Genomic DNA, 15,953 nt, shown 5'->3' on the forward strand with positions numbered 1-15,953 from the left:
TTACACTGAATCCCTACTTTGTACCAGGGGCTCTGTCATTGCATTTGATCCTCAGAACAGTCCTGCAAAGAAGGGATTACTAACCCCTTTCAACAGACAGAGAAACAGAGGCACAGATAAGTGACAGGATATGTCCGAGGCACCACAGCTCATCAGAGGTGGAGCCAGTTCTCAAACCGCAGACAGTCCAGCTATAACCTGCTAAAGTATCTGATGCACTTGGCAGCTTGTATTTCCCAGCACTTGGGCCGGGATCACTGCTCCCATTTTACATATGGGGAATCTGGAACCCAGAGAGGGGCAGGGACCCCCATCAGAACAGGCTTTGCCTAGAGGGGAGAGAGCCACCCCCTGCCACACTCACACTTTTGGGTAAGTCCCTGGCCACCCAGGGCCAGGAGTCTGAATTGTCAGAGAGCAGCTCCTCCTCCCAGGAGCAGGCACAATGCTTCTGAGCCTCCCTGCCTCAGCTCACACTGTTCCCTCTGCCTAGAATGCCCTTCCTGCCTGGAAAACTTCCCCCGCTTATGGATCCTTCCAGATCCAGCTCAAATACTATCCCCTCCATGAAACCTTCCCGGGCTCCCCCAGGAAGGAGTCCTGGCTCTCTGTTCCCTGTGGGTCATCAGCTGTTTCCAGGCCTGTCTCCTTCCCTGTCACTGGTTAATGTTTAACCACCAGCCCTCCAGGGAGGAAAAGGCCCTGATGTATTGTGTTTGTCAGTTTCTGGTGCTGTAAATACTGCCACTATAGTGGATTTCAAGCTTTCAACTTGCCTTGGGAAGAAACAAGGGACTCTGGAGCCACAGCCAGCCCCCATCTCCACCCCAGCTGTGAGCCCCCAGGCTGGCCACGTGTCTGCTTCATCACTGGGGCGCGGGATAGTAGCTCGGCAGAGGCCATGAGTAGGGCAGGGACGTGCAGGGGAGATTAATCTTGAGCCCAGACGCTGTGGATGTGGGGAGGGCATGCGCACTCACCAGGTTGAAGGCTCCCACACCGAGCTTCACACCTCCTTCAAAGTGCCTGTGGTTCTCTCCCTTGCAGTACTGTGAGGACTGCACGAGGCTGTCTAGCTCCCTGCGGAGGGATGCAAAGCCTGTTTCAGCCACATTTGCGGGGCTGGGTCCTCTTCCAGCTGGGCCCAACTTGCCCCTATACTCCTAGCTGATCTCAGAACTCCCTGGTGGTGGATCTGTAATCGTCTGGCAGTCCGGAGAGCTGATATTCGAGGAATTTCTAGCCCCATCTCCCATCATAATGACATACCGCTTGCTCTTGAATTCCAGCTATATCAGCCCCAGCACACCCGCCTCGTCCAACATCTAGGCATTTGCTCGCGCTCTGCATTCTGTCTACAACAGTTTCTCAACCTCGGCACTACTAGTATTTTAGGCTGGATAACTGGAAAATTTCTTTGTTCAGGTTGGGGCAGGAGGCCATTCTGTGCGTCCTAGGATGTAAAGCAGCAGCCCTGGCCTCTACCCACTAGACGCCAGGAGCAACCTCCCCCAGTATGACAATCAAAATGTCTCCAGACATCGCCAGACGTCTCATGGGAGGAAAAACCGCCCCCAGTTGGGAACCCCTGGGTTAACTCCAACACCGCCTCCTTGAGGAAGTCCTCCTGGAGTCTCTTGGTTGGAATCCAACCCTCTTTCTTCTGGTCACCAATAGCTCAGAGTCCATATCCCAGTCTGCCTGGGGCAGGACAGGGGCTTTAAAGATGTACCTGCCTCCCTTCTAGGCCACGAGCATCTTGAGGGCATTCGCTCAGCAAACATGGACTAAGGTTTCTCTGTGCCAAGCACTGGAGGACAGCAGGGAGCAAAGCCATCAAGCTGCTGTCCTCACAACTCTCCCGCTCTTAGAGACAGACCCCTATCGAGTCACTGTGAGGATGAGGAGGAACCCTGGAGCCTGGCCTAGTTTGGGGTTCTGGGAAGGTTTCCTCAAGGAGCTGACATCTGAGCTGAAAACTGAGGGATGAGGAGTTAGCCTGGCACAAAGTGTTCCTGGCAGAGAGGACAGTGTGGCCCGGGGCCCTGAGGTAGAAATCTGGCATGTTTGAAAACCTGAGGGAAGGCCCAAATGTCTGAGGCATGGTGGGACGGGAGCTATGGCTAGGAGGACAGGGGGACCTCCCAAGAATGACTCGGTAGGATCCAGGACTTTATTCTAAGAGCAAGAGGGGGGGTCTCAGGAGTTAGCAGGGACTGACTGACCTGACAAGGTTTGTGCTTTGAAAACATCACTCTGGCAGCTGGTAGGGAGACTACAAGGGCCAGAACACCGTCTGGTTTCCCTGAACAATTCCAGCAGGACCCACAAAGCAGTGTGGTGTCCATATACTGCATGGTGTGCTATACCCTAGTAATACCTGGAAATCAAACTCACCATCTCTCTGCAGGGAAATAGTCACATTAAGTGGGGAAAATAAAGATGATAGTCTCAAGTCAATTCAAGTCAACTTTTAATGGAAAAGGCGTTTCAATGCCAAACTTGGGGCAGGGGGGAGGGTTAATTATTTTCAGAGCTTTTCTGATTTTGGAATTGTAGATAAGGATTGTGGGACCACATTGGGCAGAAGTGCTCTGGACTGAGTCTTAATTCTTTGCCCCATAAACATGGCCTATGTGTGGCCCAGTGCTGAGATGGCATGGAAATAATCTGGCTCTCGAGGAGCTCCCAGTTTGGAGAGGTGGTATTATGTAAGCATCATCCCTGTGTACTGGAGGGTTCAAGGAAGGCTTTATGGGGAAAGCGGCATTTGGACGGGGCCTTTACGGATGTGTAGGAGTCCTGCTGCTATTCTCAAAATGACTGTTCCTGTGTCTTTCTCCCACCCCCACCAGACTGGGCTGTTTGTACAGAACACGTGCCTTGTTTTCCCCTAGCTCAGGGTCAGGCACAGAGTCAGCTCTCAGGGGGATCAAATGAACGGATACACCCAGGGGAATAATATTTCAGAAAACTGAAGTCCTGAGGGTACAGAAATCTACCTGAGGTCACACAGCATTCTAGGTTTCCTGCCTCCAGCCAGTGCCCTCTACCTCCCACAAAGCAGCCTGCGGGGCACAGGGCAGTAGATGCTGTGGCCTCAGGCCCCCCAGGCCAGCCCCACTCACTTGTAGGTCTGGTAGCTGTTTCGAACTTTGATGCCACCCTTGATGAAGCTCACCATGTTCTCGTCCTGCAGGGGGGAGAGATGCTAAGAGCCGGGCCTGGGTGGGTAGCCACAGGCTTGAGAGGGATCATACAAGGCTCTGGATACTGCCTGGCCCTCCCTGGGCCCAGCTTTATGAGGGGCCCCGCGTGGGTGGGGTCAGAGGCCTCCCCACTCTACCCCTGGTACTTGAGATGAGGGTCTTGCTTGCCAAACAAGACCTCCACAATGCCCAGGGCTCGACCACAACCTCCTGTAGCAGGCTCACATGTACATATACTATGTGCGTGCAGAGAGGCCTGGAGGAGATGCTCCCACCGGTTAACAGAGGAGGGACTGTGGGGAAGGAAGGGAGACGTTCATTTTTGGATTGCTTGTGTTTTTTTTACAACAAGCAGGTATTTATCACATTTGTAATTTAAAGCGCCAGTACCTGGGGACTTCCCTGGCAGTCCAGTGATTATGACTCCGTGCTTCCACTAGAGGGGGCACGGGTTCGAACCCTGGTTGGGGAACTAAGATCCCGTATGCCACACAGTGCAGCCAAAAAAAAAAAGCACCAATACCTACAGTCCACCTGACAGTTCCACTCCCAGGTATACACCCAAGAGAAATGGATGAACATCTTCAAGAATGCTCACAGAATCACTGTTCATAGTAGCCAAGAACCAGAAACAACCCAGATATCCTTCAGCAGGATAATGGATAAACAAACTGGTATATTCATAGAAGGCAGTATTACACAGCCACGTACGGTTGGGTGAAGAAAGCAAGTCCCACACAGCTTGAGGCCTTAAGAAGCTCAAAGGCAACTAAAACGTAACAATATGCTGTTCAGACATGAACAGGAAGTCGAGAAAACCATTTTTAAAAAATAGGGCAGGGGATGATAAATACAAACTCTAGGTAGTGGTTTCCCCTGGGGGAAGGGAGGCAGAGGGCAAGGAGATGTGCCAGCAGGGTTCTGTTCTCCGGTTGGGTGGGGGGTTCGTGGGCGATTATTTATTATGTGTAATAATAGAATAAACAAACAACGGAAATAAAAGGCCAGTCATGGTGCAATTATTAAAGTGATCCCAACGAAGAATTCAGATTAATCCAATTCTAATCATCTGAGGTCCAAAAAGATAGAAAAATCACTAACAAAAATAAACAGTACCCCAACAATAAAATTTATATGTGCCTCTCCACCCCAGTACACCTATTTATATGACGATTATATTTTATAATTAAAATCCAGGCTTTTTGGTAAAATCATGACGTGATGGTTCTCATAATTTCCACCGTGGTGAGAAGCATAGGCTCTGAGTTGGCCAGACCTGGTTCAAATCCCAGCTCTGCCATTTGCTAACCATGTGACCCTGGGAAAGCAGTTCCTCCCCCACTAATCCTCCCCATCATAGGCCTGTGAGGTGCTGATTAAATAATACATAGAAATGTAGGTAAAAACAAACATGCAATGTGTATAAGGTATGTAAAAACAACATGCCTGTAATGTACATACAAAGCCTGGTATGTTGCAGGTTCTACAAGTCAAGTTCTTGAAGGAATCACGTTTGATTCATTCAGACTAGTCTGCTGAATGAATCAAATGTAAAGCAGGCTCTGTCACCCCCGTGACATAAAAACAGCAGGGAAGCAGCAGTCACGAGACGGAAGCACATCCTGGTAGTGGGTGGGAACGTGTGTGCTCCGTGTGGAGGGGTAGGGCCCATCACCTCTGCCACTGAGCCTGCCCAGGGCCAGGAGTGTTGGGGTGATGGAGCCTCAGTCCTCGCCTCAACCCCAAGGGGGCTGAGCACGGCTGCTCTAGACCCTTCAGGCTAAGACGTGGTGATCCATCTTCTGAAACCCCCAGGCTGCTTGTACAAGAAGAGGGTTCCTACCTGCAGGAAGGTCAGGGCTGCTCTCTGCAGCAGGCACTCTGCGTAGCAGACCTCAGCGTGGATTTCCACTGCAGGGAGAAAACCAAAGCCCTGCGGCCTCCTGGGACTCTTGGCAGGAGGCTTGGGCCAAATCCTCCTCATCCCACTTCCCAAAAGGCAAAGGGAGCCTGAATCAGCACCTGCCTGCCACCTCCCGAATCCCCATCACCAGGCTCCTTGGTGGCATGCACCATTGCCCTGAATTAGCTCACACCCCCGACCCCACCCCCGAGAACATCAGCACAGGGCCCTGGGCCTTGTTCTCTTGTCCTCCGGGCGTCACTGTAGGTGCTGTGCACCAACACCCCTACAGTGCTGGGATGAAGGGATCAACCCAGGGAAGCCGCAGGCTGCAGGAGTAAGGAAGGAGAACTAACGCAGCCTGAGGAGTCAGGAAAGACTTCCAGAAGAAGACACCTGAGCTGGGCTGTTTGAGTTGAACGTGGGATGGAAGGATGAGGCAGGAAGAGCTTTCTCGGCAGAGGCCCAGGAAAGCCAAACAACTCAGGTGCCTGGGGGACAGCTGAGCCACAGAAGGTTGAAATGGGGTGGAGCAGGGAGAGATTTAGGGGACAGGGAAAGATGAGGGGCAGAAGTGTGGCTGTAAAGGGTCTTAAACACGGGTGGAGGCTTGCAGATTTGGTCCTGTGGGCAGCAGGGAGCCATGGAAGGTAGGAAGGAGGAAGTGGCACCATCATAAGCGCTGTTTCGCACTGAGACCTTCAAAGGGCTCTCGAGGTGGGGAGGGCCATTCGCCCCTGCACTAAAGGGCCCCAAATTGCTCATGGTTGGCTTCTGCTGTCTCCAGGACTGCCACATGTGGTCACGGCACAAAGGTGCCACATGGCTCTGGCGGCCCAGACCTTCTCTTCCACGGCCCCCAGCTGTTTCATCTCAGTGTGTCAGCCTCTAGGACCACATTCCCCTCAGGAGCATGTGAGATCACTAAGATAATTAAACCAGTAAACCTAACTGCACACACAGTCCTAAGCCTACACTGGCCTGAGGAGCAAAGTGCACGGACCTTGCGACAGCATTTTCTTACCCAATTTCCAGCAGGTAATACTGTCAGGTAAGTGAGTCTCACCTGCACCCCCGCCCTCACCCCACCCCACACCCCCGCCACCTGAGACCAGTCCTCAAAAGGCCCCAGGTCTGACCCATTTGTGTCCCAGTGTCTAGGGCAGGGCCCGGCCCCCTGGGTGACAACTGGGAGGACAGCTGTCCCTTCCCACCCCTTCCTGGGCCTGGAACCGGGCTGCCTGGTGTCAGAAGAGTTGAGAGGACATCCCAGATGCCACACCTTCCGTGAACTGGTCCATAGTGGGGCGGTGCAACAGGCTGTTGAAGGAATCTGTTACAGTGGACTTCCTCCGGTGCCTGAAGAGGAAAACGGGGTCTCAGGTCATTCAGGGAGGGTGAGCGAGGGGCCCGGGCGCCTCCAACAGCATCTCCTGCCCCTCCCGTAGGACTCCACACAGTAAACTCCTGGCAACTCCCTCCAGTCCAGGCCTTCTCACACCCTTGCCCCTGCTGTTGCCTCTGCATGGAGCCCCCTCCCCTGCCTGCTCTACCCTGGCCAGTTCCTAGGCACCCTACAGGACCCAGCTCTGGCATCACCTCCTCCAGGATGCCTTTCCTGTTCCTCCAGCTGGACCCCCACGACCCCATGAGCCTCCCTGCATCAGGCTGGGGTGTTACTGTCTGTGCCTGTCTCCCCGATCAGGCAGTTCAGGCGTCAGAGGGGCCAGGGTCTGATGATTCCCTGGGTGGCCACTGCCCAGCACAGGGCCTGGCCTAGGGCAGGCAGGGGTGTGTCCCAGTGAGTAACGACTCCACCTGTGCATGAACCCTGGGGGTCTACTCATTCACGCGTTCAGGCAGTTAACATGTACTGAACACAAACTATGCACCAGGTCCCGTAACGGATGTCTTCATTCAGTCCCCACAACAACCCTGTCATCACACCCATTTCACGGATGAGGAAAATTCAGACCAGAAAGGGGCTTGCCCAAGGTCAGCGAGTTATTACGTGACAGAGCCAGGATTTGTCTCCTCCCAAGCCAGCCTGGCCCCTGGAAGCCCTCCATGACTGGCTCAGACAACACAGCTCCTGAGGCAGTGCTAACAGGGACGGCTTTTAGCACTTGGGGACACCTTCTTTTAGCCAAAAGGAGTAGGACTAATAGTGGCATGTCAGGCACTGTGATAGGCCAAGGTGACAGAAGGATGGGCCTCACAACCCCTCATCCCTGTCCACACCCCCGGCCGCGACCTCTGACAGAGCGACTGGGCCTCCTTCAACATGTTGCCAGCAAGTAGGATGTCCTGGGGGTCAAAGGTCATCATGGCCTGCATCTCCAGGATGGTGGCATACGTCAGTGAGTGGTACATGCTCTCCTTGGTTCTGCCAGACAGAAGGGACACGAGAGCATAAACTCCTAGAACTCCAAGGTAGCTGACCCTGTGTCATCACCCACCGTCCCCTCCCCCGTCCCGCATGGGAGGAAACACAGATCCAGAGAGGGGAAGGGACTCGCCAAGGGCTGACCCATTGCTGCTCAGAAGGCCTTGGATCCCAGCATCTCTTCTTCCTGCTGAGTGGCTCTAAGTGACTCTCCCAATCTGAGCCTCGGTTTCTCACCCATTCCATATGGACGGCAGCAGCAAGGCTGCCGTGAGGACTCCGAAAGAGCTCAGCAGTGTGCTGGCCTGAGGCGGTACTCCCCCGCGCCAGGGCCTGCCTCTCACCTGCTGCCCCACCTACCGCAGGTCCTGCCTGTGGGGTCTCTTCTCTCCTCAAGCCCCACCTCGGGCTTGCCCATCCTTGTTCTCTGGACCTCACTGACCTCGCCACCTCCTGCCTCTCCCCACCCCATCATCTGATCCTGTTGCTCTCTGGTTGAGCCCTCCCGTGACTTCCACATCCCATGAGACAATGCTGGGGGCCCGAGGCTCCACAATTCACAGGCCCTGCCCACCTCTCCAGCCCAGCCCTCTTATCACTTCTGCTTCTGACCCACCATCTGGTCACATTCAAGACTATACCACACTGAACCACACACACACTCCTCGAGAAAAGCCCACATTTTCCCTCCTGCAGGGCTTTGTCCTTGCTGTTCCCTCAGCCTGAAATGCCCATCCCCTACCCCCGCATCCCCTGACTCATCTGTCAAGGCCCTCAAATGGCTCAAAGGCCACTGGGAATCCAGGGCTCCCTCCCAAAGGGAGCATGTGTCTATAACTGAGGCACAGGTCACACTGAACTTATATCAGCCGAGGCTCAGCTCTCTCCCAGACTGTGGGCACCTCAAGGACAGCGCTAGTGTGAGATTTATCTCTGACTCAGCACCAACGTGACAGGGCTGAGAGAGCCGGTCTCAGGAAGCCTCCCCGTCCTGTCTCCCGGCTCCGCCACAGCCCCAGACCTCGCATCTAAAGGGTGTTGGCGGGGAGAGGGGTGGCATTTAGTCTAACACACGCAGAGAGCAACAGGCAAGGAAGGATGGGACCAATGCCAGTCCCCCTCTGTACGTGGGGAAGTCACAATGTATCTGGGCCTTGATTTATGCTTCTGAAAAATGGGGACAATAATGCTGGCCCACCCAAGCCCATGTGGGTCTGGCTGGGGATTACCCTTGCCTGGCACGCAGTAGATGCTGCAGCGATTTTTTGCTCCCTTCCCTACACCCCCTTATTAATTATTTTCCAAACTCCTCAGTGCCAGGCTTATGCTGGGAACTTCAGGGGAGAGAGAGATGACTAAGGTTTATAGACCGTCTATTCTATCGTAAGACTTCACCCGTTCCTCATTCATAAAACACCTCTGTAAATTAAGTTGCTTTTTTACTTCTGGGTGATTCTCAGGTGATATTATCCTTGGAAGTCAAAGGTTCATGAAGGAGACCAGTCCTGGCAGCTGTCGGGACACCTCCCAGGTCTCTGCTAGAACTGCTTATCTGAGGGCAGCGGCTTGTGGAAAGGAGGCCACAGTCTGCAGTGGGGACAGAACGCAGGCTTCAGAGTCTCTCAGACACAGGTTGGAATCCTGGCCTCGCTAGTCCCCAGCTGTGTGATCCTCGTGAGTCTTGTAGCCTCTCTGAGCCTCAGTCTTTTCCTCTGTAAAATGGATACAATAACCCTTCTCTCCCAGGACTTTGGGTGGCTTAAGTAGGGTGCTCAGGCCAGGGCCATAACACCGATGCTCAATGAATGTGAGTCTGAGTCCCTCTGTGTCCTGCCAGGGTCAAGGGTCATTGCCCTACATAAAAACTTTCTCCCTGAGGAAGGGTTTCCCGGGCAGCACACAGATTCACCTCCCAGATAATCCCCTTCCCCCCAGGCCTCTCCAACTCTCACCCTCCTCACCCCCAGGTCCCAGGCCTAGGACTCAGCCCCACCTGCCCAGCCCAGTAGGAGGGAGAGCCGCTCCTGGGAAGCTGGCAGGCGAAGTGGAATTTCTAGTCTGAGGCCCAAGGCCCCGACAGGCACCTGCAGCTGGGAATCCTAGCCCCTCCCCAGCCCATGACGTGGAAGCCCCCAACTCTGGTCTGGACTGGGATTCAGGGCACAGAGGTATAACAACCCCCCAGACCTCAGGCGCCCCAAGTTTAGTCTGCACTCCACAAAGTCCTCGTCGTACATATGGCGACCAGACCCCTAGAAGCAAGGATCCCCTCACCTCTGAGCTAGACCCACCTCTAGGACATGATGCCCAGTGGGGTTTCACCTGCCAGGCCTAGACCAGCTGTCAAGATGGGGAGGGCACTGGAAGAGCCATCGGAAGAGCAGGGTGTTGGGACCGGGGACTCCTTGGCTACCTGGAGGTCTGCTAAGCCCAGCGGCCTCCGGCCCTTCCCTCCTCTGCCAGTAGCCAGGGCTCAGGCCCTTGTCAGCTACTCGTCAGCCATCCTGTCCTCACCGTCAGGACGACTGACTCTGACCCAAACCCCACTGCTCTTTCCTGGGGACCCCCCTGCAGTCGCAGCCTAAGGTCTTACTTCCCAAGGACCTCTCTGGGCGAGGATGCCCCCCTGCAGCCTGTCTTAGAGACAGACCCCCTGCCTCCAAGCCACTTTCCTTCACCCTCATGAAATCCCCCCATGCCTCTCAGACCACCTCGCTGCCCTCCTCTCCAGCCCAACCACCTTCTGGGGGACTCATATCCCCAGTCCACCTTCCATCACCCTGCCCTCTCCCTTCTGGGACCTTCCCCAGCTCTCCCCACCCCAGCCAGGCTGACTATCTGTCTTCCTCAAATACACTAGACCCTTGTTCACTGCCAGGCCTTGGCACCGGCCGTTCCTCTGCCTGGAAATGCCCTCTCCATCTGGCTGACTCCTTCTCATCCAACCTCTCTCAACTTAAGTGTCACTTCCTCCAGGAAGACTTCCGGGGCTGGCTTCACGGGTGTGCGATCTGTGCAGTCACACAGGGCTCCATGCTTGGTTTAATGCTCTGCTGTCACCGTCTTGAAACCCTTAATAATTTTTGAACAAAGAATTCCACATTTTCACGTTGCAGTGCACCCCGGAAGGTATGTGGCTGGTCCTAAAGCCATTATTACTTGTTTCACTGGTGCTGTGAGGAACCCTGAGAAGGCCCACACCCTGCTCGGTACTGCAGCCCCAGAACCTGGCCCGCCGCCGGCCACACAAGGGCACTCCTGAGGTGCTGCCGAGTGAACCGGCCCCAGGCGCCCAACTGCCCCATCCCATGGATCACACCTTGACCTCCCCGTCAGCCCACAGGCCAGCTCTGCTTCTGGAGTCCTGCACGATACCACCCACCCTCCCAGCCACAGACTCCCCGCCTTCCGCCTGTGTGATCTCTCCAGTCACTCCCACTGCGCCATCCCCCCACCTCCAGCCTGTCCTCTCTCCCTGACCCCCCAGCTGAGCTTCCTCATACCAGCCACTCTCTTGTCAAAACCCTCACTGCTGGCCTGCCAACTCCCGCTGCCCTGGTTAGGAGCTGCGCGACCGCCTACTTTCTCCGCAGCGCTGCCACTGAGCAAGGCAGGAGGAAGCCGCCAGCCACACGGACAGGCACGCTGTGAGCGGGGCCCCCAACCTCGGCCCATCATGCCACTCATAAACTTCTGCCCAGTCCCTGTCACTTCCCCAGCCAAGCACCAGCCTGGCCCCTCCCTCTCAGCAGGGGACTTTGCTTCCTCCCTCAGAGGAATCCGGGACAGTGCAGGGGCACACCGCCCTCCCTCGGCCCCACACACCTGTTCTACCTCCTTCCCTCCTTCCTGGAAGAGGCGGCAAGTGTGAGGCCTTCTGTGCCAGGGAAACTCCACCTGCTTGAGATCCAGGATGGCCCAGGAGGCAAAGTGTGGGTTGTGGAGCTGAGTGGGGCTGGATGTGCATCCTGGTCCTGCTACTTATCAACCATGACCATTTTTTTCATCAAATGAGTAGTGTCGATACCATATTCCAGAGACAGTGCTCAGGGACATACACAGCATGAAGTAAAATAAACTAGAAGCTACTCAAAGAAGTGAAAAAGGGAAAGCAAATGGTGTATATATGGTGACATATATACACCAATCTGTATAAAACAGATAACTAATAAGAACCTGCTGTAAAACAAACAAACAAACAACAAAGTAGTATAACATGCAGGTTCCGGTGTTAGTTTGGGGGAAAAAAAAAGAAAGAAGTGAAAAAGGGAAAGCAGAAGCTGGGGGGTTCGGGGGGAGGAGGCTTGGAAAGCCCAGTTACTCCCGGAGGGCAAAGTGTGGGTGACAGTGAAACGAGACACCATGCGTGCCATGGGGAGCAGTGGATGGCACTGACCCCCAGCATCCTTCACAGCTTCAGTGGCTGTGAATGGGGAGAGGAGACCATTTTTGAGCAAGAATTATTTTATCTAGACCAGTGGTTCTTAACAGAGATGGGGAGGTATTTTTACTGAATCTGCCTGCCCCTCCCCTGACAGCTGGCAATTTCTGGAAACATTATTTGGTTGTCACAAGAAGGGGTGGGGAGTGTGCTCATGACATCCACTATTTGGGGAGGAAATGCTTCAACTCAAAAGAAAGCAAAGACCCTTTTCCAGAATGGGGCAGGAGTCAAGAGAAAGAGGTTACAGTGCCTCACGTGTGAGATGAACGGTGGCCTCACAGGAAGCCAGTTCTCTCTGTGGTGCTTCCTTCAGGGCAGGCGTTGCCTCCTGGGGCCTGAGTTGCGGGACCCCTAGTAGAGGGCCCTCCTGAGGTGAGGGAAGGTGAGGCAGCCCCTCAGCGAGGAGGGGGCTGAGGGGGCAGTGGCAGAGAGGAGCCACTTCGGGACGGGTAGTGACCAGGAGGGGAGGGGAGCCGGGGAGCCTTCCTAAAGCACTGGGAGGGGAACCTGGATGTTCGGTGATGGGGCAAGATGGGGCCTGGCCTGCCTCAGGCAGCGGCCCCACTCCTGAGCAGACCTGGCCCTGCCGTACCTCAAGCCGGATCCCCCCCAGAGGGTGGTGATGAGGTGTGAGGACTGCTCGCGGAGTGACTATGGTACGACTCAGGACCACCAAGCCCTGGAGCTGCCCTGCTCAGAAGCTGGGCCACTGACCCCAGAGAGGAGATGGATGGGTCAGTCAGGTCTAGAGAAACTGAACAGGCCTGGCTTGGGGCTTGGGGAAAGCCGTACCCCTACCCCAGCACTTGCTTTCCCTGGGGACCTGGGGGAACCAGTTGTGGCAGAGGACAACCTAGTGCTGAAAAGAGGGGATCAGGCAAGCAGGCAGCAGACATGATTAGACCCCTGGCCCCTCACCCCTATCCCAGTCCCAGAACTCAGGCAGCCAGGGGCTCTCTGTCCAGATTGAGGAATGGAGGATTCTTCTCTGGAAAAGCTAACATCTGGGGCCCGCTCTCTGCCAGATCATCCAAAAGCTGAACCCACCAATTACAAGGCCTCTTGGCCCAGACTTTCCAGTTGGCCTTTGAGTGAATGTGCTCTTAAATACGACCAGACAGACAGCCAGGGACCATCGGGCATTTCAGGGTAGCACCCCCCGCCCTACCATGAGGAGAGTACTCCCCCCATTACACAGAAAAAGGAAACCTGGAGAAAGCCAAGATTATGCAGGGAAAGAATAAAATATTTTTAAAAGAGATAATATTCTGCGATAATAGTAATAACAACAATAAATACTTATTAGAGGGCTTGCTACATGCCAGGTCCTATCCTCAGGACACTCATATTTTTAAATATACATATAAAGAACACAGTGCACTCATAAACAAAGAATAAGATGTTTTAGGAAAAAAAGAACATTCAGAGAACACTGAAGAGTACTAGGGAATTAATCATATGATTACACACAAGAAAGAAAAGTCAGTGGATTTAATGATAAGGTTGAGGAACTCTCCCATAAATCAGAGGAAAAAAGATAAAGAAATGCGAGGGGGGTGGTGTGCGGATAAATATCTTAGAAGAGGACTGATCCAGGAAGTCCAATACCTGCCTTAAACAAAGCCCAGGAAAGGGAAACAGAACGTGGAAGGATCATACGAGAGGATTTCCTAGAACTCAGTTTCCGAATAAAAAAATACCAAGGGGACTTCCCCATTGACGCAGTGGTTGGGAATCCGCCTGCTAACCAAGGGACACAGGTTCGAGCCCTGGTCCGGGAAAATCCCACATGCCACGGAGTAACTAAGCCCGTGCGCCACAACTACTGAGCCTGCGCTCTAGGGCCCGCGAGCCACAACTACTGAGCCCGTGTGTTGCAACTACTGAAGCCTGCGCACCTAGAGCCCGCGCTCGGCAACAAGAGAAGCCACTGCAATGAGAAGCCTGCACACCGTAATGAAGAGTAGCCCCCGCTCACTGCAACTAGAGGAAGCCTGCGTGCAGCAACGAAGACCCAGCACAGCCAAAACAAACAAAGAAAAAAAAATGCCAAGTAAAAAGACCTACATTCTGGCACATCATTGTGAAATTTCAGATTTGCAGGAATAAAAGAGAAGATCCTAAACATCTCTGGAGAAGGAAAAAAGACCCCATGCCACGTTAAGAAGAATTAGGATTCTCCCGGCTACGGTACATGCCAGAAAACAGGGCAGAAAACAACGCCTTCAAAATTCTGAGGGGGAAAGATCATATTCATGCAACTCTCTCTTTGGAAATTTCTAGAGGACATGCTCTAGTAAAATGAGGGAGGATACCGACATGAGAGAGAAAAGGCCAGACCAAGCAAACAGGAGAGAAGCAAAGGGGATTCCAGGAGCCAGCTGGAAGGTGGCCAGTAAACAGGCCTGTCCTCCAGGGGAGAGGTTTCCAGGAAAAAGAGGGACTGAGGGCTTACCTGATACGTCTGAGTATTTACGGAAAACCTCATGACTTGATGGAGTAGTTATAAAGAGGTCAGGATAAACGTATAGCGAATCAGGCAAATAAAAAAAACAAGACAATTATTAACTCCAGAAAGAAAATGTAATCTTATAATGTAAGACTTGTCTCTGCAATGAGCATAATTACATAGTTATAATAATGAAAACACTGATTACTGATTTAGCCAGATATTGTGATATAATGATAGGAGGAGGGAAGGGAGGTGAGGCAGGGGTATAAGAGAGCTAAATTCTTGTCAACCATCAGGTGATGTGTAAAAGCAAAAAGTAACAAGAGTGAATTTTATGGTATGTGAATTATATCTCAACTTAATTTCAGTTTTTAAAAAATTGAAAAAAGTGGTAAGTAAAGAAAGAGCACTCTAAGCATATTATTTAGAAATAAGGCAGGGAATTCCCTGGTGGCACAGTGGTTAAGAATCTGCCTGCCAATGCAGGGGACCCGGGTTCAATTCCTGGTCGGGGAAGATCCCACATACCACAGAGTAACTAAGCCCGTGTGCCACAACTACTGAGCCTGCGCTCTAGAGCCCGCAAGCCACAACTACCGAAGCCCGTGCACCCTAGAGCCCATGCTCCGCAACTACTGAAGCCTGCGCTCTCTAGGGGCCGAGTGCCACAACCACTGAGCCCACGTGCTGCAACTACTGAAGCCCACGTGCCTAGAGCCTGTGCTCTGCAACAAGAGAAGCCACCGCAATGAGAAGCCCGCACACCACAACTAGAGAAAGCCTGCACACAATGCAGCCAAAAAAAGAAATAAGGCAGTCAACACTAGAAGAAATGGCTAAACTACTGTCATCATTGCCCTAAAGCCTTGAGTAAAAGCAACTCAAGTCTTCAGCGCTTTGGAGGAAAATAACAAAAAGGGGCTGTTTTAGAGCTGGATTCAGTGGGAACAAGAAATCAAAGTGGAAGAAGCTGCAAGACCTGAGGGGAAGGAAGTCACAGTGACCTTGGGGAGGGCCTGGCTGTTCCTGGCTGTGGAATGGGGACCCTGAGCCATTTTTATGGGATTCTCAGGGGTCATAGTGACCCAGAAGGCTGAAGGCATTGAGTTACACAGGGTTCCTCTCACATAAAACCTCTGGTTCTCCATCTGACATCCCCATCCCTACACTTACATGTGTGCGTACACACACACACACACACACACACACACACACACACACACACACACACACACACACACACACACACACACACACACACACACACACACACACACACACACACACACACACACACACACACACACACACACACACCCTCCCTCCATGGGCTTAAGCCTCACCTGGGCTGGAGGTAGCTGAGTGCTTCTGAGAACTGGTTGGTGAGGAAGAGGTCCAGGGCAGTCATGCACTGGTCCAGGGACTCATGGAGGCTGCTCACAGGAGTCCTGATGAGAGAGACACAGGCATGACCTGGGAGCTCTCAAAAGAGCCTCAGTTGAGAGGCTCGACTGTCCTGGCTGGAACAGAGCCGCCCAAGGCCCACTCGAACTCCCTGG

General features: G+C 53.4%; 1 protein-coding gene across 4 annotated transcripts in view; it reads right to left on the reverse strand.

Moving 5' to 3' along the window:
* Positions 1 to 15,953, reverse strand: part of TTC39A (tetratricopeptide repeat domain 39A) — a gene marked incomplete at its 5' end in the record, with an annotated part of 52,107 nt that overhangs the window by 16,184 nt on the left and 19,970 nt on the right. For all 4 annotated transcript variants that reach the window (XM_079697229.1, XM_079697232.1, XM_079697231.1 and 1 more), the window contains 6 exons: positions 981 to 1,080; positions 3,129 to 3,193; positions 5,053 to 5,120; positions 6,395 to 6,471; positions 7,367 to 7,498; positions 15,738 to 15,842. In XM_079697229.1, the coding sequence (XP_079553355.1) occupies positions 981 to 1,080; positions 3,129 to 3,193; positions 5,053 to 5,120; positions 6,395 to 6,471; positions 7,367 to 7,498; positions 15,738 to 15,842 (547 nt within the window). The remainder of the gene's footprint in view (positions 1 to 980; positions 1,081 to 3,128; positions 3,194 to 5,052; positions 5,121 to 6,394; positions 6,472 to 7,366; positions 7,499 to 15,737; positions 15,843 to 15,953) is intronic.

The sequence above is a fragment of the Hyperoodon ampullatus genome (assembly GCF_949752795.1).
Source record: "Hyperoodon ampullatus genome assembly, chromosome: 2".
Classification (NCBI taxonomy): Eukaryota; Metazoa; Chordata; class Mammalia; order Artiodactyla; family Ziphiidae; genus Hyperoodon; species Hyperoodon ampullatus.